General features: G+C 44.7%; 1 protein-coding gene across 1 annotated transcript in view; it reads left to right on the forward strand.

The window, feature by feature from the left end:
* LOC146798270 (uncharacterized) overlaps positions 1–21,194 on the forward strand; it is a 673,832-nt gene extending 652,638 nt beyond the window's left edge. The window contains exon 8 of the mRNA XM_085625555.1: positions 14,075–21,194. Within this exon, the coding sequence (XP_085481681.1) occupies positions 14,075–18,297 (4,223 nt within the window). The 3' untranslated portion in view covers positions 18,298–21,194. The remainder of the gene's footprint in view (positions 1–14,074) is intronic.
* Positions 21,195–24,580: the final 3,386 nt, after the last annotated feature.

A 24,580-nucleotide genomic window follows, 5' to 3' on the forward strand; every position in this document is an offset into this window, starting at 1 on the left:
AGTAGAGAGAGTGAGTAGTAGAGAGAGTGAGTAGTAGAAAGTAGAGAGAGTAGTACAGAGTAGTACAGAGTGAGTAGTAGAGAGTGATTAGTAGAGAGTAGTGGAGAAGTAGAGTGAGTAGTAGAGAGTGAGTAGTAGAGAGTGAGTAGTAGAGAGTGAGTAGTAGAGAGTGAGTAGTAGGGAGTAGTAGGGAGTAGTAGAGTGAGTAGTAGAGTGAGTAGTAGAGTGAGTAGTAGGGAGTAGTAGAGTGAGTAGTAGTGAGTAGTAGAGTGAGTAGTAGAGTGAGTAGTAGAGTGAGTAGTAGAGTGAGTAGTAGAGAGTGAGTAGTAGAGAGTGAGTAGTAGAGAATGAGTAGTAGAGGATGAGTAGTAGAGAATGAGTAGTAGAGTGAGTAGTAGAGAGTGAGTAAGTAGAGAGTGAGTAGTAGAGAGTGAGTAGTAGAGAGTGAGTGGTAGAGAGTGAGTGGTAGAGAGTGAGTGGTAGAGAGTGAGTGGTAGAGAGTGAGTGGTAGAGAGTGAGTGGTAGAGAGTAGTAGAGAGAGAGAGTAGTAGAGAGAGAGAGTGGTAGAGAGTGAGTGGTAGAGAGTGAGTGGTAGAGAGAGAGAGTAGTAGAGAGTGAGTGGTAGAGAGTAGTAGAGTGAGTAGTAGAGTGAGTAGTAGAGTGAGTAGTAGAGTGAGTAGTAGAGTGAGTAGTAGAGTGAGTAGTAGAGTGAGTAGTAGAGAGTGAGTAGTAGAGAGTGGTAGAGAGTGAGTAGTAGAGAGAGAGAGTAGTAGAGAGAGAGTAGTAGAGAGTGAGTGGTAGAGAGTAGTAGAGAGTGAGTAGTAGAGAGTGAGTAGTAGAAAGTAGTAGCGAGTGAGTAGTAAGGATGTGAGTAGTTTAATTTAAATGGAACACAATGAGGAGGTTCATTTTGCCATAGAAATTATGATTAGTGAGGAAAAAAGAAAAATTAGGGCACATTTTGAGTGACTTATCAAATCCTCTTCTATTTCATTAAAAAATTCTGACATGCAGACTGAAACATGCACTTTCAATACCAGCAGCAGACTTCCCTGATGAGCAGTAGCTTTACTACAGTGATCTAATGAGCAACTAGAGTGCTACCATTCAGAATTTATGGAAAATGTGGGACACATCTGAATGCCTTCTTGATGGAATCAAAGTAAACAAGCATTTAAAATGCAATAGGTCTTGCCCTCGTTTAAGTTAAAGCAATTCTGTTTGTAATTAGGTGGCTTTTTAGCTTCGCTTGTATTAGAGTTTTTCAAACGTTCATGTACATACCATGCATATGTATGCATATATGTATATGTTTGCATGAATTTATATAGATATGCAGATTATATTTATATGTTTATATATTCACTGAAAAAACCATAGGTTTCACACACGTTATAGTTACGAATTAGCATTTAAAAAAACCTTGCAAATTCACTTAAAAAACCATAGGTTTCACACATGTTATAGTTAGCTGGACATTTCACTCATAAAAAACCAATGAAATTCCCCCGTTATAGTTAGTGCAGGCAACTATAACTCACGCGACCGCAATCCTCTGCTGATGACGTCAGATATTACATCACTGTATTTAGACACTTATTTACCCATGTCTTCTTCCATTAATCTTTAGCTATACATATATTACAAATATTTATTTTTCATAAAGACACATATGTCATCAGTGATGTAATATCTGACGTCATCAGCAGAGGATTGCGGTCGCGTGAGTTATAGTTGCCTGCACTAACTATAACGGGGGAATTTCATTGGTTTTTTACGAGTGAAATGTCCAGCTAACTATAACATGTGTGAAACCTATGGTTTTTTAAGTGAATATATATATATATATATATATATATATATATATATATATATATATATATATATATATATCCATGCTCGTGCTTGGTTGGTCGTTAAATTGAAAAGCACTCGAAAAACACCAAGATGTTCCAAGCAAGACACCTTTATTAAGCGGAAAAGGAAAACGTCTCTCTGCGCTTAGCTGTTCCCACCACGTACGCCGACGCGTTTCGAGGCAATCCTCTCTTCAGGGCTGGTAGTGGAAAATTGCACCTCCGACAGTCCCTGCTAAAAGCACCTTGTGACATACCACATGATCGTTTGCCACCTGTGCAAAAAGCAAAGTGTTATGGGAATTGTAGTGTCGGCTTTGAATAAGAGTGTCATTTCAGCTGAACGGAGCCCCCAATGAGCCCCGGCAGATCGACGTGATCCCTCAATTCCTTGATGCTGATCCCCTATATATATATATATATATATATATATATATATATATATATATATATATATATATATATATATATATATATATATATATATATATATATATATATATATATACACATACACACACACACACACACTTTCTGGCACATTGATTGAGAGTGTGGGGTTACGAGTCCAGACAGGTGTATGTTTTTATTTGTGTATTGAGCTATATATATCCAGCATAAAATGAATGCACGTATACTTCTATGTAGTTAACATGATTATGATTCCCATATTTACACCTAGAGAGTGGGTGAGATATTTACAAAGAGAGTAAACCAAGTCCAGAGAACGCAAAACTTAGGATAAGTATATCCAATAGTTGTTCTCGTGATAATTTGAATATTTTTCGGATTATTGTTTTTACACTGTAGGGAGGGACATCTGATTCACCTTTGCCCTGATGAAAGTCATGGACCCATAGGGCCCTAGAGTGGCTGAAACATGTTGGCATACATAGGGTCATAGGACCGTTGAATCCTACAGAAACCTGTGTTCTTTTTTTCAATAACCACTTCCCCTCCATATTAAAGGCATACCTGGAGGTGATAGTGGTTTTTTAATCTTTAAGACCCCCCTGCCTTTTTCTTTTAAGAGCTCCCTGAAAAACGGTTGAGCCCACCCTGGCTTTTAGGAGCCAGGGTGCCCCTATGATGAAGCATGACACTATTAGGGTGTGTGAGGGGAATTTAACAAAGCGGTTGTGCTCCCATTTATAGTAGTAGCAAACCACTGATTTCAGAAGATATTAGGCCACTACCTTAGGATCAACATTTTTCTGACATTGTTTGCTTGGGTTGGATACTCACTTTGGTTATCATGTGTTATTCAAGTCAGATTTACGCGTGCAGTAGATTTGAAAATATGGTAGTGGGTGCACGATAACTACACAGTTTGTGTTATTTACACCTGCAACATGTTTAGAATTGTTTGAAAACGCACAAAGCACTGCGGGCTGTGGGTGCAAGAAGCACAAATGTCCCGTTAGAACAGCGAGTTTTTCCTGCCAGTTGCTTGTGTGCCATTTACTCCCTGAGCAAGAAGAAAACTAACCACACACCCTGACCTTTTTTTAGGACCTGTGACAACCATTGTCTACTACTGTGAACCCCCCACCCCCCCAGAAGAACTTTAAACTACCCAGAGTCCAACGAGGACATGCGGCAAGCATTGTTCAGGAAATGCGATGCACCTAGAAGCCATGCTGAAGTATGTTTACATTGCGGAGTAACATGACGTCGCCATAGACCCAGTTAATTTAACTTTCCCCGGGTGGTGGAGACATTAAGATACAACCATTTGCAGTGCAATAGGTCTCGCATTTGCGATCGTTTAGGCTACTAGTATTGTAAATGACCATGCCTTTTATTTTTGTGTTTTAAAAGCAACGCATATATAAAGGCATTATTTTTTATAATGCCAAGAGCTCAAACCCTCGCAAATGCTAGACCACTTTAATGGTGGCCGGGCCCCTTTCTTTAGACGCTGCTCTCCGTATTAAGTTTACAGTGAGCAGGGTCTAAAGAAAGGGGCACGGGCAACTTTAAAGTGAAAGCGTGTATGGTGTGCTTTCACTCAAAGTGGAAAAAAAATGATTAATTTTAAATGGTTGTGTAGTGCTCCTGCTAAAGTGAAAGCGGCCTCCGCCGTATATTAAATAATTAAAAGTTAAAGCGGACCGCGCTGTAATTTGAATAAATACATTACTATTAAATAAGCCGGCGGGTGCTGCGATGTCATGGGTGGAATAGGGGAAGATCATTAAAGAAAATAGTGCTCACCAACTTATAAAGCAGACCGTATAACACCACCAGTAAACGGTACCAAGGAGGGACTAACAGGCCTGTTCACAAATGAAAGCAACATTTAGCAAGGACAGTAACAGGAGCCAATTAAAACTCATGGGCAGGGAAATGGGCGGAGCTTGTATGCCATAACTCAATACAGCATGCCGCAGAGTAGCGCATGTGCTGTCCAGGCTCGACCTAAAAAATACAAAAACTCATAAGGGACCTGCAGAGAAACTCATATCATTCAGCTAATGTAAAATGTGCATATTCTCTTTCTCGCGCACTCTCATTCGTGTTCTGCCACCAATCTAAGCGCTGCAACCCAGAATAAGAGCACCAATCTGCCGTCTGGTTACTCGCACATGCCACCAAATGCTTCCCTCATAGGCCACATTGTAAATACAGCATCCTTCCGACCAAGAACTCTCTCCTGGTAGCATACTACTTGTCCAACAATTTGCTCTGGCTCCTCACAAGGGGTATGAAATTCTATACAAATGCAATTACAGTTAGGTGTTGGTACGTGGCTTCTGCATAGGTAAGTCATTTTCCTTTAGGTGTCAACTCTGGGGTGGATGTGTTTTGAATATTTGGAGGGAGAAACTGGCACACAGTACGATGCCATGGTCACTGAAGAGTAAGACCCCCAGGTACTCAATCAAGCCTGTGAAAAATGATAAAGGAGAGAATATAGCCATTCAGACAGCATCTAATATTTGTTCAGACAATATGTGTGGCAAATCTATTTGCACAATGTGCATTCTGATGACTTGGGAAGGTACTTCAGGAAGTTAGATATTCTCTGAGTAAGGTGGATCATGCACGCTCTGAATTGTCACTGACCAAGGCCTTAGATAAATAAAATAAATACAGGGGAGACACCTAGAACGGATGGTATTCCCATCGAATGTTATCATACCCCTACCGAATTATTGGTGGCTCCTTGAAGGATATAGGGATACATTTGACAGGTGGATGCTCCAGGCTTCAACTATGGTGGTGCTGATCATGATTCTCCAGGAACAGGTAAGGACCCTAAGGATTGTAGGTCTTATCAACTCTCGATCTTTGTTTAATATATAGCTTAAAATATTGAGTTTTAATGTTGCAGTTAGTGTGGCGGAGGTAACTCAATATTTTGTTTACCTGGAAGTCTGGTTTAGTCCCCAGCAGACTCACAATGTGAAGCCTCAGAAGGTTGGTACACATTCAGCAGTCTGGGGGAGTGCGGAGGATAATTGTGACGGCGTCTCTAATTGCTTAGAGAAGGCATTTCACACAGTCAGATGGCAGAGCCTGTCTGCTATGCTGGGAAGGTAATATTTTGGCCCAATTTTAATAAGTTTGGTTCAACCAAAATTATGACGGGCATTAAAATCAAAGCTAGTTGTTAGAGGGGTCCTAGGTAAGAATGTCGGCTTTCCCCGGACAGCTGGTTATTTGAGAGGGGTACTTGGATAGGATATCAGCTGTCAGCACTTTTGTTTGCCCCAGTGATTGAGGCTGTGGTGGCGATCTTCTAGAGCATGGCAGTAAATTGAGACATCCCTGTGGGGCACCACGCACAGGGTCTAGTTCGGGGCTGACAAACTCTGGTTTATATGAGAGATCCTGGGAGGGCTAACCCCCTCTATTCCTTCCTGTGAAGCAATTTGCAGCCAATCACTGGTTTGGTAAGAACTAGCAGACACCTAGACTTTTTATTGGGCATGTGGGCACATTGGGATCCAGGAAAACTGACTTGGGGCAGACGGATGAGGTTATGTACCTGGAAATATAGTAATTGCATACTCCCCATAACATGTTAAATCTCGATATTGGGTGTAAGTAATTCACAGAAATCCTGGTTGACGCTCCTTCTTTCCTAGATGGGTCAACTGCACTGGTTAATATGGGAATCCAGCACAGATGCCTTTGTTCGGCCAGGCATGATGTGCTTATTCCCAAAAAGTATTTTCAAAGAATCGACAGTATTGTTCGATCAGAACTATTCTGGGACAAATTGGAGAGTTAACCTAACGATCCTGAAGTGCCATTTTGAACCGGGGTTGTTGCTCCCAACTGACCTAAAGCTGTATTATCTAGCCTAATCGTCGCACTACATGACTAAAGGCACGAGGCAAGGACCAAATATGTAAAATAATATATTGGCTTGGCATATACTTGTGAGTTTTGTTTTCTGTTTATGATGGGTAGGACATTGTAATTCGTTAGACCATATTTGATTGAGATAATGGTAAGAATTTGGGCAGGGCACAGATGCATGCCTGAGGAAAAGGCCCCTGTGTTATCACGCTGCGCAATCATGTAGACTTACACTCTTTCATAAAGTCAAACCTAAGATAGCTGTCACCACAAGGTGGTTGGATTGATATGTGACGTTTTTCATGAGGGTGAGTTGGCGAAACATTTTAAGGCCAAACCCAAATTTGGGCTACAGTAGGTCCTGTTTTTACTTAATACTAGACTAAGGTTAGGTTGGCTGGCGTGGGAAGGATTTCTGGTTCAGCCATGAATCCTGGTTATTGGGAACGGTGTTGGATCATTCATTGGACAGTCGTGCAGTATCGATCATGCACAGGGCATTACAGGGCAAATGTCTCGGGGAACAAATTGCACGGAAGGGTAAATGGGATTAAGACCGTGGTATCCAGCTGAGGAATTGTAAGCAATGTGTATGTTTTCCGGAAATGCTAGATTCAAACTGACGTATTACAGGTTTGTACACAGAATGTACCTGCTATATATGATTTACTTAGAACATTGGCTATCTGAAATATAAAGCTTTATTTCGACATGTAGTGTCATAAAAGCACAAAATACATACAAACAATTGCAAATTCATTTTAAAAACATGTCGTAAGAAAATCCAATTGGATACTATACAATAAATATCTAAGAACTTATTACATTTTACAGCTTTGGAAGTTAAAAAAGGGTAAAAAGGTTCATTGGAATTAATAGATCGCTGTCTCAATAACCATGCCCAACCGAGAAATTTGGCCACCCCACAGACTATAGTAGTGTTGGAAGAGGTCTTAAGGATTCTCATTGCTTCAGAGTGAACCCTTGTTCCTAGTAATAAACAAACAGGCCTAAGCCATTTCATTCTAGGTAATAAATACGCTGGGCAGGCGAAGAAAAGATGGGAAGTATTTTCCAAAGTGCCAGTACAGAAGGGGCAATCGGGAAGGGTCTTGTGAGGGGGATTCCACCTGCTAGTACGGTCACGTAATGGGAGTGTCCCAAATCTAAACTGAATAAAAAGAGATCTATCCTTGGGCTTGGTGATAAAATCAAGATAAGGTTCACAGAGAGGAGTGAGTTTATGTTGGTGAAAAGCCTCTGTCAGCCTTCCAATATTAGGGTCCCTTGATTCCGAGGCATCCACCCAAGCCCAATATGCTCGTTTGGCCTCCTCCTTTGATATTGGCGCCCCCAAAGGCCGGTCAGAAGTAAGGCCACTTGCAGCCAAGATTTTCTTAATATTTGTGAGCCACTCGATTTTATGTGCTCCTTGCATATTCATGACCTCCCTGAGCCCATCTGCATAGTTTGAGAGCTCAGGGGTGCGCCACAGCCGCGCCCAGTATAACAAAGGGCGAAGGATGGCTAAATCTCTAATTGAGCGCCTACCAAAGTTGCTCAGGAGAGGTTTGGTTGGGGTACCCCTAGGGAGAGTTACAAGTTCTCTAAAGAACTTGTTTTCATTAGTCACAAGAGAGTCTACACAACTGAAGCCCCATAATTCCGCGCCATAAAGAGCACTGCCCACCGCCTTTGCGGCATAGATGTTTAATACAGGAGCAATGGGTTTGGAGATAGAAGCACGGAATTCCTTCCCCAGAGCACCTGTTACCCGTTTGTGATTAAGTGCCATTTTATCTATGTGGGGCTGCCATTTGAGTCTGTCCGAGATTCTGATTCCCAAGTAATCAAACTCCCTGACACGCTCCAATGGTTTCCCATCTAGGGTCAGAGTGGAGCTGGAGGATCTGGAGGGATTAAAATAGAGGAGTTTAGTTTTGGTGGTGTTGATGACAAGGCCTCTCTGCTCGCAGAACAAGGAGAAGCGCTGTAACAGCTTCTGTAGTCCTGACGGCGTTTTTGAAATTAAAAGCGTGTCGTCCGCAAAAAGGAGGGCGGGGACTTTGTCACCCGCCAAAGCGGGGACATCCGCGTCAACTTCGAGCAGAAAGGAGACCACACCATTCACAAATAATGTGAAAAGTGTTGGCGCCAGGACACATCCTTGGCGAACCCCTCTATTCACTGGTATTTTGTTGGTTTTCTGACCCTGGGCTCCCCATCGAATACAAGCGAAGTTCTCTTCGTGCATTCGAATGAGAAGTTTCAAAATGTAAGAGGGAATACCCAGCTCCTCCAAGATCAACCACAGACGATCACGAGGGACCAGGTCAAAGGCGGTCTTGAGGTCAATGAACGCAAGGTATAAGGCGCCCTTGCCGATGGTTACCGTCTTCCAGTGAAGAAGCATTAGTCTAAATGCCTGATCAATAGTGCTAGTGCAGGCCCTAAAGCCTGCCTGGAACTTTGATAGGATCCCTTTTTCATCCACCCATGAATGTATCCTCTCAAGGAGAACCCTGCCAACCAATTTCTGGCCAGAGTCAATAAGGCTGATTGGGCGATAATTTGCCGGGTCACCCCTAGAGCCCTTCTTAAAGATGGGAATTACTTCCGCACCTTTCCAGGACTCTGGCACTGGTGATCCGTTCAATAAACTGTTAATAAAAATTGTAAAGAACGAGGCCCAACCCTCGGTATTGGCTTTGAAGAGGTCTCCCGGAATGCCATCTGGTCCTGGAGCCTTTGCGGATACAATCCTGCCAATAGCATTTTGGACCTCTTTCTCCTCAATCCTTGGGAAAGGGGAAGGCTCGGGAAGTTCAGCTGTGGACCTTGGGCAGGTAGGGGGTTCGTCCGCAGCCTCCGCCCCTGCATACAAGTTCCTAAAGTGATTGAACCAATCCCTATCCGTAATATGGTTAGGGAGTTGGGCCTGAGCATTATTAGCAGATCTTCTCAGGATAGACCAAAATAGCTCGCCATTTTTAGCGTGGCTCGCTGATTTTAGTGAAACCCAGCGCTGCTCATCCCAATCTTTTTTAGCAGAAGCGAGTGCATGCTTATAAAGCAGCCTCGCTTGCCTAACCTCACCTCGATTGTTAGATTTAATTGCAGAGATTAAGCTATTTTTCTTGAGTCTGCAATCTTGGTTAAACCACTCATTTTCCGACTTAGCTCTGGGGTTAAGTTTTTTTCTGTGGTCAAGGAATAAAGCGCCAATTGCATTCATTGTTTCCTCATAGACTGAGGTTTGGCTGGAATTGTCCTTAGGGACTAGAGAAAGCCTAGAGGTGTTGTCAACACAGATGGACTCCAACGTGGCAAGTTTTGTGTCACAAAGGACAATTTTAGACCATTTGAGGAATCTGCCACAATTGGAGGGGTAAAGTGTCTTAGACATCATATGCAAACCTGAGTGAGAGGTTGTGCCCTGTCTGTGCCAAATCTCCCGCAAGCTAAGGGACAAAGGGTTGTGGTCACTGTTGATTGATGGTGTTATAATCATGTCAACAACAAATTTCCATCCTTTCCTATCGATCAAAATATAATCGATTCTGCTTTGGCTGCCAACCCTGTTAAAGGTGTTGGCGCCCACTAGATCCGAAGGTGTGCACCCATTTGTAGCTCTTAAGCCAAATTCTAATGCTAGGGCATTCATTTGAATCACAGCCGGGGACCATCTTTTAACAGGGTTGAGAGAAAGAGAGGGGATGCTCCATCTAGTATCCTCATCTTGCATGCCCAAGATATCTTCAGTGGCAAGCGGTTCAAAAGAACAGTTGAAATCGCCAGCGACAAGAAGGTAAGAGTTAGAAGGGCATGTAGAAAGTATTTCCGAGAGGGCTATGATGGTGGATGACTTGGCTCCCCCTTGGGTACCACGAGAATAAACATTAAAAAGTTCCCAGGTGGTGCAACTCTGGGTACCTTTAATAATAAGTCTCATAATGTCTGGCGAGGAACAGCTATCTATGGTGACCTTCAGGTTAAGATCTGCCCTGATCCAAACCATAAGGCCGCCAGAAGGGCGGCCGCGGCCTGATGCGATGGCTGGTGTAAAGAAACAACAGAACCCTGGCTTATACAGTGGTTCAACGCTCCAGGTTTCCTGGAAAAAACATATGTCATGTTTCTCTATAAATTCATTCCAGTCAGGGAGATCAAGCTTGCTACGTAGACCAGCTACATTCCAGGAGACAATTTTAAGGAGACAAGGAGAGGTCACCCTATGAGTAGGTATGCTTGGGGAATGAATTTGGAAGGGCTCGGAACTAATGGTAGACCTCTTAGATGTTGGCGAAGGAATGGATATAATCAAGTCCGAGTGGTCGGGAGGTGTGATAGACTCTAGTAAGGAGCAGCCTAAAGAAGGCAGAAGAGTGGCTGGAGTAGGCTCACTTTCCTCCAGTCAATCGACGGCCTCAAGGCAGCTATAACGATTTTCCGTGGGGAAAATGTCTAGGGGCAATGGGGGTGTGGACCAGCTCCCCAATGGAGGACACCTCCCTTTGTTGTGTACTACCGTCCATGGCTCCGTAAAATGCCCAGGAGGGTAAAAGTAAGATAAAGGAAGAGCTGAAATGCATGAACTTGAGGTGAAATGACTCCAATTGCAAATGTGCTCAACAGTTTTAGTGTCTTTAAAATTAATTAAAATACAATTCCCCCCTGATGTTCTTAGCTAGATGGCCTACCCATGGTGCCCTTCTTACCATGAGAATTTTAGAGCTAATGTGTGAAGGTAGTGGTCTATTCCTGTTGAGCCAATGGACAACCCTATTCCTTAGGGTTGTAGGGGGCTCAACTACATTGTTGGCCAGTTCGGGGACTCCTGCTAAAATGACAATGTAGGGAGCAGTTTCAGGTGGTAGATTGGGGATATTAGCCCTGATGGGGGACCCAAGTGGCAATGACCTAACAACATCTTGTGATTGGGTTGTGCTGGGCGGGATGAATTTACTGGAGTTATGGGCTAGTTTAGATGTTTTGGTTACTATTGTAGGTTGACTATCGGAGTCGGCTGAGGGCAAAGCTTTGGGGGCTGAGGGAACAGCTTTGAGGGCCAGCGGGGCTTTCTTTGCTCTAGGATTAGCCAATGTACTTGGGGCCTCTGGAAGATGAGTGGTGTTGTTTAACACAGTGGACAGGCCCCCCGGGCTATGTTCAATCCTGGCTACATACTGTTCGATTTTAAATAATCTGTCCTCCACGGGACGAAGGGAGGACCTAATAACGTTCCGTATGTCAAGTGTACATGTTGGTTCTAAGGTCCCCCCCTGACCCACTTCACTGTGCCCCGCTCCCTCATCCTGGCTCATTATCCTAATTGGTGATGGTGGGTTGGCTTGGGGCACAGGATTATCCGAAAAAGTCGCCTGCAAAGAGTGCTCAGGAACATCCAGGGTTTGATTCAAATTCCCAGATTGATTTAATGTTTTTTGTTTGCTTTTGGTGTTTTTGCCCTTTCTGCCAGTATTCGGTGGACGCCTTTGCTTGGTTTTAGGAATGGCCCCAGGATTACGCTCTCTAAGCTGTCTGGTGGTACACTCCGGGGCTATACTGGAGGCAACTGGCAGTGGGCAAGGGGATAATAGCAAAGAATCAAAGGCCAAAGACTGGTCCTCCCCCGGAACAGCAGCAACCGTTCCACTTGCTGGCAAGTCCCGAGCCAATGAGTCCAGATCAGAGCCAGTGGCGCTTGTGGAGGATAAAGGTGGTCGTGCTGGGGATCGTGCATTGACAAGATATCCCAAAGAGGACCTCCTGGCTACTGCGAGGTCCTGAGAAACACGTCGCTCCAGAAGCAGTATTTCTTGGTCAATAACACTGTTAACCTTCGTGACAAATTGGTCCATTGTCCCTGAAAAGTGTGCATTGGTCGCCCTAGCTTTACTATCCTTAGGTGGCATAGTAATAACTAAAAGAAATAAGAGCTGAGGGCTAGCCTAGCACAACAAAAGCGATAACAATGATTATAAAAAGAGCAGCTACATAAAGCGCTACTATGTGCGATTGAACCGATATTACAATAGAGCGACAGTACCTTGGGTTATATGGCGTGTAGAATGCGTTGGAGGGGTTGCCCAGTCCAGTCCGTTCCTGGCAGTGACGGGCAAGGACGGGCCCGCCCTTGGCCCGGGCGCGGCCCGCGCGCGTCCCGCGCTGCGGTGGTGCTGGGGGCCTGAAGTAGGGCCCGGGCGCTGCAAGATGACGTGTGCAGTGCGCGCCGGGCGCTAAGGCCGCTGGGTAGTGTAGTCTTAGCCCGAGCCGTTCCCCTCACGGCGTGGATACAGACAATGACCGGGGCGGGGGTATCAGGGCTTAGTAACCCCCACAGAAGAGCCGTTCCCCTCACGGCTGGCTCGGATGGAGCAGACAGGAACAACCAGGTAAGCGCGCGTCCCGCGCTGCGGTGGTGCTGGGGGCCTGAAGTAGGGCCCGGGCGCTGCAAGATGACGTGTGCAGTGCGCGCCGGGCGCTAAGGCCGCTGGGTAGTGTAGTCTTAGCCCGAGCCGTTCCCCTCACGGCGTGGATACAGGCAATGACCGGGGCGGGGGTATCAGGGCTTAGTAACCCCCACAGAAGAGCCGTTCCCCTCACGGCTGGCTCGGATGGAGCAGACAGGAACAACCAGGTAAACGCGTGTCCCGCGCTGCGGTGGTGCTGGGGGCCTGAAGTAGGGCCCGGGCGCTGCAAGATGACATGTGCAGTGCGCGCCGGGCGCTAAGGCCGCTGGGTAGTGTAGTCTTAGCCCGAGCCGTTCCCCCTCACGGCGTGGATACAGGCAATGACCGGGGCGGGGGTATCAGGGCTTAGTAACCCCCACAGAAGAGCCGTTCCCCTCACGGCTGGCTCAGATGGAGCAGACAGGAACAACCAGGTAAGCGCGCCCTAGATGTTGGTAAGACTGGTCAGAATACGTACATTTGACATGGTAGTGTCACGAGAATACAACATACTTAGGAGGAGTGAAGGGAACGTGAGCACTGCAGTGGTGCAGAGTAATGTGAAACAAACTAGGCATTGAAAGTGAACACTGTATAGTTCCCCCCAGCGCCTTGAGACGCTCACGGGTGAGTAGGCGCGCTTTACAAGTCCCTGATTGATAGCTGGCTTGCTCCCAGCGCCACACACAGGTGTAATAAGACATAAATATCTTGCGCTGTTCCACCTGCTGGGCTGCCGAAGGATTGCTTTACACAGTTTGCTGGCAGCTGCCGCTCCGCTGAATATTTGGTGTACCAATAAGCTTGAATTAGCTGTGACTGAAGAGTTACACATGCTCAGGTCCAGAACTGATATTTGAATTATAAGTTATTGATCCCTGCATTGGTCCACTATGCAGATGCGCACATCTTTACACGTGTATAGGTTCTGTTACACGCCCGCCCTCATTTCTTGGCAAACGGTTTCTCTAGTCTAGAGGAAGATGTCATGAGATGTCACTGCTGTATAGAATCTGACAAAGATGGCTGAGCGGTGCCGCAAGAGAGGAAGGTGGGGAAATAGCTCTACTTAATTGAGAACAAGACCCTTAATTTATGGTATAGGCGCAGGGCGAACTTCGCTGAAAGGTAGTGGTGTTGTAGAGTTTGGCTTTCAAAAAGTGGTTAGAATATGTACATATTAACTCATTTTACAAAGCTTCTGTGAATATTCAACTATATTGTGGAACTATAAAGGACCAAATGTAGAATGTTATTTCCCATTTGTATCTCCCCTTGTTTGAATATTTCTTACACGTGTAGTTATCTATGCAGAAAATGTATACTCTTATGTTTTAAAGTGACATGAACATCTGCCACTAAAAGTGAAATTATTATCCAAAAGCTAGTGACATTTTAGCGTTTTTCTCTGTACGCGTCTGTTCTGTAACTGGATCCTCTGTTTGCTTATCCCAGGTGAGAGCTCGCACAGCCGGAAAAAAGCAGACCTGTTTCCATTGAGAGGACCTGGAAAGCCGGTGGTCTACGAAGCTTCTCCCGGCAAACTGCAGATCCACGTGCTCCAGGGCCCCACCCGACCAGTGATTGACTCCAGGTCGTTCAGAGCCTTCAACCCTCCTGGAAAAGCACTCAAGCAGGAACGAGATTGTGATGCACGTTTCCAAGTGGGTTTAATGAGACCGGCACATCCCCATTTTCTCCAGGGCATGATTCTGCCTGACGGCTCGTACTGTGCCAGTACACGGGAGCTCTATCAGAGGAATGCCCAGTTACTTGCCTACCGACCGAACGCAGACCGCAACTGGATGCCATACGCGTGTACTAAATGCCAGCAGAGCTTTATTCGCAAGGGGGAGCTTATCCGGCATGAGAAAACGCATACGGTACAAAAACCTCTTGTCGGCCCCGAAGCCAGCCAAAGCACTGCACCCAACAAGCCACCTATTCTATGGAAAGAACATCCGAGGTGTGCCGAATGTGGCAAGTGTTTTTCCACAGATAAAGCTCTCGCAGTGCACAGGATGATACATTTTGAAAATGCGCCTTTTAAGTGTACACAGTGTGCAAAATGCTTCTCTAACAACAAAGCCCTGACACTGCACAGTAGAGTACACAGAGGAGAGACTTTTTTTAAATGCACTGAGTGTAACCAGAGCTTCGGTAGCTTAAAGGCACTGATTATCCATAAAACAAAACACAAATACAAGCGAGCCTATAAATGTACAGAATGTGACCAGTCGTTTATCCGTAAGGTAGATCTAATCTCGCACCAGAGCGCCCACACAGGTCACAAACCCTACACATGCCCTGTCTGCAGCCAGGCTTTCACGTACAAAAAGTCATTTGAGGTACACCAAATGAAGCACACCGTAGATCGCCCACATAAGTGCACCGATTGTTGGAGATGTTTTGTCAGCCATAAAGCTCTCAGTTTGCACAGACGTGTGCACACCGAGGAGGCGTTGTACAAGTGTTCAGAGTGTGGGAAAGGTTTTAACAGTCCCAGGGATCTGATTTTGCACAAGAGGGCACATTTGGCCAATGAATTGGGTAAAAGTGGTGGTTGCAGTAGCAGTGGCAGCGGCGCTAGCAGTTTGGCTGGTGACGAGTCCTTGCCTCCCCTGAAGAGCACCCCCCCCATAGAAGAGAAACCTTACAAGTGCAAGGAATGTGACAAGATATTTCTGCACAGCGCGGATCTGACCAAACATGTAATCATGCATGCACGGCAGAAGCCCTATGTAATGTGCAATCGAATTGACCTCACCGCGCGACACTTTCGCTGGACCGGGTCCGGGACCGAGACAGTCAAGCTTCAAGATGCAAAGCCTGTGGGTGACAAACCCTTCAGGTGTGGAGAGTGTGGAAAATGCTTCTCCCGTCAAGCCCACCTTACATTGCACCAGAGGACTCATTTAGTGGAAAGGCCTTTCCAGTGCGACATATGCAAGCGAAGTTTCACTCAGAAATGGCACCTAACCTTACACAGGAGGGCTCACTCTCCACGACTGGAAGACCTCTATGACTGTGGTGTTTGTGACAAAAGCTTCAGCCGGCTGGCTGATCTTGTTCTGCACCAAAAGAAACATAAGAAGAAGAGACCAATCAAGTCGGAGAAGAGCGAAGAAAGTCTTCCACCGACATCCCCGGCCCTAACTCTTCAGCCCTTAACCTCCTCTCCCACCCTTCTTCCACCGCTAGTTCCCCTCGCCACTGAACAGGAGTCTGACGTGAGTGAAAACCTGTTCAAGTGCGGAGATTGTAAGGCGAGCTTCTCCAGGCTTGCGCACCTTGTTCTACACAGAAAGAAGCACGCAAAGGACAAAGTGTTTGCGTGTGCGGTGTGTGACAAGACCTTTCACCAGCAGGCCAGTCTCACCATGCATGCGAGAACACATCTTGTTGACCGACCATTTAAGTGTGACGTCTGCAAGCGCAGCTTCACTCAAATGGCGCATCTCACTTTGCACCGTAGGGCGCATTGGCCTCCTCCGGACGAACCATTTAAATGTGATCTCTGCGCCAAAAGCTTCCTGAAACTTGCCCACCTTGTTCTGCACAGGCGGCGGCACAAAGGAGAAAACACACCGATCAAGACTGAGCGTGAGTCTGAGCGTGACTTTCCAGCTGTGGGACTTGTAGAACCGCAGTGTCAGCAGCCCAACACTCTGTTGACATGTGGGCAGTGCGGACGGATGTTTACTCGACAGGCACATCTAACGTTGCATATGAGGAGGCATAAGGAGAAGCTGATCAAGTTGGAGGAGCAGTCTGATGAAAGCATCCCACGCCGTGTACATTTGAATGCACAACAGAAGAATCCGCCCAGTGGTGGTTTGTTCACGTGCAGGGAATGTGGCGACACATTTAGCCGCCAGTGGCACCTGACCGTGCACCGGAAGGAGCACCGAAGTGGGAAGCCATTTAAATGCAGAGAGTGCGGTGACAGTTTCACTCGGATGTGGCACCTCACGGTGCACCGTCGAAAGCACTCCGTTGACAAAGTGTTTCAGTGCGGCGAATGTGGCAAGATCTTCCCTCGGCTAGGCAACTTGAATTTTCACCGGCGAACGCACCTGTTAAAGGAACACTTACAAAGCAGCCAGAGCAACAGAAGTGAATCTCATCAACCAGATCTCGCGAGCCAGACAGATAAGCAGTTTAAATGTGGTGTTTGTGAGAAAAGCTTCCCCAGGCTCGCACACCTAGTTCTCCATCAGAGGCGGCACAACCGAGAGAAAAGTAAAGCAAGCCCTCGTGACAAGAGCAACACATGGAAACAGCCCTTACTTGCCCAAGAAGGGATGCACTCAAGCAGCCCTTTGTTCACATGCGGGGAATGTGGGCAGGTTTTCCCTCGGAAGGCGCATTTCACCTTGCACCTCATGAAGCATGCACGAGAGAAGAGTAGAGGAAAGCAGGGATTGACTCAAGAGCACTGTCAGCTGACGTCTCCCACAGGAGCAACGCTGTACAAATGTGGGAAATGCAATAAGAGCTTTCCCCGCCGGGCTCACCTTGGTTTGCACCAGAGAGCACACATCACGACAAAACAGTTCCAATGTGCTGATTGTGATAAACGGTTCACCCATATCGCCTACCTCACCATGCATCGTAAAATACACAAGCGGGACAAACCTTTCACATGTGAGCAGTGTCAAAAAAGCTTCCCTCTGCTAATTCATCTCACGCTGCACCAGCGTATGCATAAAGATGAGAATGTCCAACCTGAAGACGAAGCGGCCGTTCCACAGGAATCGTCCCCGCCACAGGAAGCGGGCGCTGCCCATACCTCTCCTGAAGATGCATTGCAGCAGAAGTGTAATGCAGATCAGATATTTCAGTGCGAAAAGTGTGACAAAAGCTTCGCACGCCAGGGTCGTCTCATTATTCACTACCGAATGCACACAGGAGAGACCCTGTTCAAATGCAATATCTGTGGGAAAGGCTTCCGTGGGAAGGCCAAGCTGGCAATGCACCAGCAGATACACTCCAGTGGGAATACATATAAGTGTGGCGAGTGTGTAAGTACCTTCTTTCAGCTTGCAGATCTCATTAAACACCAAAGAAAACACAGACCAAAACCATTTAAGTGCACCGAATGTGACAAAACCTTCCATCAGAAAGCCAACTTAGCTCTACATGAGAAGACACATGCAGGGGAGAAACCGTTTAAGTGTCTTGCTTGCGACAAGAGTTTCCAGCGCCAAACGTGCCTCGATTTGCACAGGAGAACACATTCGGACCAGAAAACGTACACGTGCAGTAAATGTTTAAAGACATTCCACCTCAGACAGTCACTGATTGCACACGAAAGAATACACACAGGGGAGAAGCCATATAAATGTGGGTACTGTAAAAAAAGATTTCATCAGCAGGCACATCTAACTATACACAAGAGAATACACACAGGAGAGAAACCTTACCAGTGTGGAGAGTGCGGGAAACGGTTTCCTCAGCAATCCCATCTAACAGTTCACCTGCGAATTCATACAGGAGAGAAGCCGTTTCAGTGTCACCACTGTGATAAAACGTTCAGCATCAGCAATAATCTGACAGTGCATCTGAGAACGCATTCTAGAGAATTGCCATTTCAATGTAACCAGTGTGAGCAAAGCTTCGCTCGCAGTAAAGCACGGAAGAATCACCAGGGAAAACATGTAAATGGAACAATTTAAGTTTTATTTGTTTAAAGCACCCATTCCAATAATCCTCTGGTTGCACACCGAGAGTTTAAACAGTAGATACATAATCCACGGTGAACGCTGTTACTGGCCCTGCTGTTGCAGCCAAAGAGGAAAGTGTGCAAGCTATGACCTTCCTGAAGAAAGCCTATGGGGATGGAGATAATTCAGCCAGGAACCTAAGGTTAGAAGGCATTGGCGTTCTGTTTTTAGATGTGCAGAACTCAGTCCTCACACATTCCAAGAAATCACAAGTGAAACGTCTTTTCTTTGGGAAACATTAACCTTAAATGTTTTTGGGAGCCATTAACCTTGAATGCAGATTGGTATGAGGCGTGTAGGAAGAACAGTGCTAGTCAGTTTGAAGAGCTGGCACTCGAGGGTGCTGTATGTACCTTGTAATCTACAGTTGCGTTTCAATAATGCCAACCCTAAATTGAAACATAAACTGATATAAATATAAAAGACACGCAGAATAGGCCAACAATAGACTGAGAAGTTGAATGAGAAGATATTATGTAACCTGCATTGGTTCATGCCGAATATTAAGACTATAAGTAAATCTAGAAAAATAGGAGATAAGTACGCATGATCTTAGCCATAACACTGAGACAGGATATCAAGTAATGACTGTTGAGGGGTTTGGCACTTCATTCCAATGCTTCATGGTATGGCCCAAAAAACTAAATTGCCCCATAAGTAGGTTTTTTGGGAATGGTTGAAGAAAGTCTCACACATTGTTTCCAGAGGTATTGTACTCTCTGTAGGGCTGTACATAGAGCGATATAGCCAAGTAACTGGATTCGTAAGTTCACGGCTTTATGTAAAAACAAGGTAAACCTCTGCTTTTTAGACTTTGTGACAGTATTCAGGAAAGTAGAATGCAAAAGGTTGAAGCTGGTTCTACCATTTAATATATTCCATTCACAATGAAAGGGTGCTTCCAGCTAGAAAAACTAAGCATGACCGTAATATCATAATTCCATACCAGTACTCAAAAGTATTGGTCTTGGTGGCTACACAGATGATTGTCAACTTTCAGGATGTAAAGATTCAATACACTTGAAGACCATAGAATTCCAAATGATGGTGCTGGTAAATATTACAGCTTTTGGTCCAAATAGAGGCACTACTCACCTTTGCAGCACTGTTCCAGTTCCAGCAAGAGCATAACCTCCATGCTGTACAGGCAGCGTGGAAAATAGGTGCAGTACAGTTCAGATCCAGCATGGGATGAACTTGTCCTAACTGACACTGATTTGCTACTGCCATTTACAGGTAAGCATCCGCTTGTTGACTTTGACCCCAAGATTATAAACCCAACAAAACATGCAAGGAGCATGAACCCTAGTCTAAAACAGCAGTTTCCCCCTTTGCTAAAGGGCTGTCGTTAGAGACATTGACTGATCAAATCCAGGTCACCTCTGAATGGACAACACTATTTTAACTAATGCAAGAGCAAAAAAAATTTTTTTTTTTATTCATAGCAGACTTGATTCTAATGTCTCTATTGATTACTGTCACCCTGCTGACCGACATTTTAAGTTTTTTTTACTTTCCAAAAGCATCTTTATTTGTGGACTACCCTAACATGGAGCAAACCATGCTCCTACAATTTTATGCCATAAAGGAAGGGTGTTATTATGCACACTGCTTTGAGAATGACACTCCCTTCTTTCCAACATATTACACCCCTCTCGCATTCCTACATTTAGATCACCAATGTACACTTTTTTTTTTACCTTAAATTAGTTTTCAATTTATTTACACCTATCTTCTGAGTAGCACCAACAGTCCACAATTGATGGGTCATTCTTTGACATTTTTGAGTTCAGATCCCCTCACAAATTATTACCAAGTGCATCAACACATCCCACCCCTCACACAATTCTTTCTCCACCAGGTAGACTCTGCAAGTACATTTTAAGTGCTTTATTTGGTAAATATTTATTTTTCATTGGCATTTGGCTCGATCACAGCTTGAAATATCCTCTAGCAAGATGTTGTTGATTTCAAGCAGCAGTTCTCATTGATGATTTGCTTACATTTGTTGTAATAGTGATGCGAACATTGACATTTGGTGCATGTTTTCAATACTATTAGCTATATATTAAATTGTCATTCACAGTTGGAATGCAAGAAGACATGTCACATCACGGAAAGAAGCTAAAAACCATTACACTACAAACAACTGTTTCCAAACTTGACTGCAGACTCCCTGGAAATGGATTTTTCCTCAACCACTCAAATGAAACTCAAACGAAACTGGTGCTCATGTAAAGGCTCAGATACCGGATTTCTCGGGTCTAGTTCGCGCTTTATAAAACTCTTTAAAAAAAATAAAATAAAACATGGGGATATCATTAATATAGTAACTGTACAATGTCCACAGTGTTTCATTTCCTAAGATTCCAATTTCCACATTATCTACTGTTAACATTGCCAATGTATTGTCCAGATGCCTGGTCTGGATGACAAACAGGAGAGTGATGGGAAAGGCAAAATTTGAAATTGAAATGTGAGAAGGTTGAGGTACTTTTGTGAAGCCAAGCAGTGTGGATGACAACGTTAGAGTTGCTCCTCTCTTGTGACCTATATTGAGATTTATAATTGATAAACGCATTTCCTGGTCTTATTGATTTATTAGGGTGGAATTCTGCATGTTACTCTACATTCCACTGCATTCTTATGTATGATCTCCTTACACTTTGACTGGAACGCATGCCAACCTTGAGCGCTTGGCTCTTCGTTTCTTTATTCAAAGTGTATTTACTTCGAAGTATAACATTGAGTCGTGCGATATTCAACCTCACCATTTGCAAAATAAGCCCAGATTGTTTTATTCTAAATAAAATGTTCAGTATGTAAAATAAATCATCATGGTATTTTCATGACTCTCTTGACCAACATTATGGTTTTAAGTGTGAAAAATAGGTGATGGGATGGATGTGAAAGACTGAAGCAAGGTTGTTTAGTGAAAAAATCCAATCATGAATCATTGAATCATGTCTTTCGTGTACTGTAATATATACATACCCCTGTCTTAATGGGACACAACATGGTCTCTACCTGCTCTTGTTCTCTATTTCTGTCTTTATACACATTTGCAGAGAGGTCCTCGACTTTCGGCCTGAGTCTTGGTTCTGTTATAACAATCTTGCCTCTTGCTGTCAACAATTGGACCTTCATTGCCCTTTTCTAATGATTGATTCCCAGGACGCACAGGGAATTTTCCAGATGAAGCTGAAGACTGTCTTTTTGATATACGGTTGAGAATCGGTCCATCCAGCCGAGATGTTGATAGTAAACATATTACCTCTGTGCCCCTCTTTCTAGTTTTAGTTATTACATCAGGAATATGCTCATAATTCTGGCCACACATCTCCCCCCCCCCCCTTACTAAGACGCAATAAAAGGGCATGCATTCCCAGCACCCTTTTGTTTTTAGGTCTCGCCTAGCTATTGCGTTTACGCAATCGCTATGTGAGACTCTAGTAAGAGGGGCATTTCAAAGTGCTCCCAAAAGTGGATTGCATGGCGAGCACACGCACAATCATGTGCATCTTGCCGCCGTGCAATCCGTTTGGGGAAGCGCTTCAGCCTACTGGCGCGTGCACGTGTAGCCTCGGCATCATACTTCAAAGGGTCCGCTCCCCCGCCTGGAATGCGCTTCCCCGCCCCCGCCACAGCATGCAAAGAGATTGTTTCCTCATGGCGCCTCTCACAACTGTCCCTCCCCCACCACAGGGCTAGTCTCACGGACGCATTGCCATCCATCGATTTCACTTTCATGCCCGTGTTCTCTTTGCCTTTCAGCACACAGCCCGCCCTCCCCCTCCGTGTTTTCTTGCAGCTTTGCCCAGATCTGAGTCTCAAACAACCAAAATAATAGGTTTGCCCTGCACACTTTCTGCGCTTACAAAGTTAACATATGCCGCGCTCATTCCCTTTTCATCCTTCTAAGGTCGATAACATTAGCTCCATTCATTCTGCGTCTAAGGATTTAAATAACCATATGTTTTCTTGCAACTTTAGGCACTTCACACACACAGCCCCACTGCTCACACACACAGGCACTGATCACACGCACCCCTGCGTCTCAAACAACCCAAAAAAAAATAGTTTACCCTGCACGCTTTCTGCGTTTACAAACTTAACATAGGCCGCGCTCATTCCCTTTTCATCCTTCTAAGGTCGATAACATGAGCTCCATTAATTCTGCGTCTAAGGATTTAAGTTACCATGGGCCATATGTAGGTAGCCTAACATTTACCGATTCATAAATACCGAATTTTACCGATTCGGTATTTATGAATCGGTAAATGATATGTAGGTAATCTATTGGTAATATTTACCGATTCGGAATGGGTCGGTAATTTAGAATTGGTATTTACCGATTCGGTAATGATGCATACCTTCCCATTGATTCCTATGGGCCAGGAGGCCCATAGGAATCAATGGGAGGCCAGTTACCATTACCGAATCGGTAAATACCGAATCGGTAATGGGGGAGCACAATCAAGGGTGGCAGGGTGTCACAGTGACACCCTGTTGCACCCCTGATTCCTGCATGTGTGCACATGTGACGCACATACATGCCCTAAGGGCATGTATGTCTGCCACATGGCACTGTTAGTCCAGCAAAATATTGCTTTTTGCAATGTATTCGGTATTTAGCACCAACATATATTTGGTGCTAAATACCGAATTATTTTCCCTACACATCACTCATTTGAGTGTCACCTACATATCATTTCAGGATTCGGTATTTACCGAATCGGTAAATTTACCGAATCCTGAAATGTGCCCCCTACATAGCAAAAGCCTAAATACCGGTCGGTAACGGGATATTTACCGAAAATCGGCCGTTACCGACCGGTATTAGGCTTCCTACATATGGCCCCATATGTTTTTTTGCAGCTTTGCCCAGATCTATATGTCACGCGCCCCAACAGTGTTTGCCACACACACATGCCTCTCGCCTATCTCTCAGCCGCCCTCCCCCCGCCGTGGTTACTTGCAGCTTTGCCCAGATCTGAGTCTCAAACAACCAAAATAATAAGTTTACCCTGCACGCTTTCTGCGCTTACAAGCTTAACGATTGCCATTATAATTTACATTAACTTTTATTTAAGTGTTAATTATTTGCAAAAATTAAAAGCCATTGTTATTTGTAATATCAATACATCTAAGTCACGTAAATGCAACACATATTGCATTACAAATGCTATAGGTGTCACATTTGCAACAGTTAAAACTATTGACATTGTACATGAGAAAGCTAGTAATTTCAATATTTTCAATACCAACACATAAATAAAAAATTAGCCAATTTACAATACAAAAAGCTCAAACTTTCCTAATGCGACACCTATTGCATTGCAAATGCTTGTTCTGTTTTCCTATTTTTCACTGAGAAGAGGAGCTTCAGGATTTATGGGTGGTCCCTGCTGGGCTTATTCCTCCAACTCTAGTGATTGATGTTGTCTCTGTGATGGGCTTTGCAGAACCAGTCATTCCCTCATGAGATCACCTACCGTTTGTAGTCTAGAGAAGTGATTCCTGCATTGGGGCGCACATCGATCTTCGGCCTTACATTAAGAGCTTTTTTGTCATTTTCATTGTCTGCATTCCTTGGATGTTTTCACCTTGTCTTTGGATTACACTAGTCTAATTTGTGCTGTTATCTGCTGAGTGGGGGTAGGTTCCACATTGCTATACCCTGAGTTATGATAGTCACAGTGGTGATTCTTCCAGGGCGTTTTTCTCCATAGAAACAGAATGTGAACTTTCTCTGAGGTTGTACACATGTTATTTAGGCTGGAGTTGGTGGGCTGTAGGTGCGAGTAAGTGAGCTTTTGCCGATCATTAACGTTCTTCTCTCCTCCATGGTGCAGATCAGCAGTGATGCAGCGCAGAGGACAAAGTTTACATATTCTCCTTATGTCACAGATTCTTATTCACAACAGCTCATTCATACACTCATTCATTGGTGGAGCCCATAACACCAACACACTCGTCATTCAGCCAAACTCACTCAAATCTGTACGCAGGAGAATAAGGCGCTGGACATGTGGGGTACCTTATTACCTATCAGGATTAAATTGCATTTACATTATATACACATTCTATATACATCTCCAGAATCCTGACCTTAACATCAAGGCACTCCACTACTTGGTCAATGGACCACTTAGTTGGACTGGTTGATGGTGAATTGGAACCAGCTAAGACACAATTAAAGTCTAGAAATCATTTAATTTCATCATACATTTTA

The sequence above is a fragment of the Triturus cristatus genome, chromosome 9 (genome assembly GCF_964204655.1).
Source record: "Triturus cristatus chromosome 9, aTriCri1.1, whole genome shotgun sequence".
Classification (NCBI taxonomy): Eukaryota; Metazoa; Chordata; class Amphibia; order Caudata; family Salamandridae; genus Triturus; species Triturus cristatus.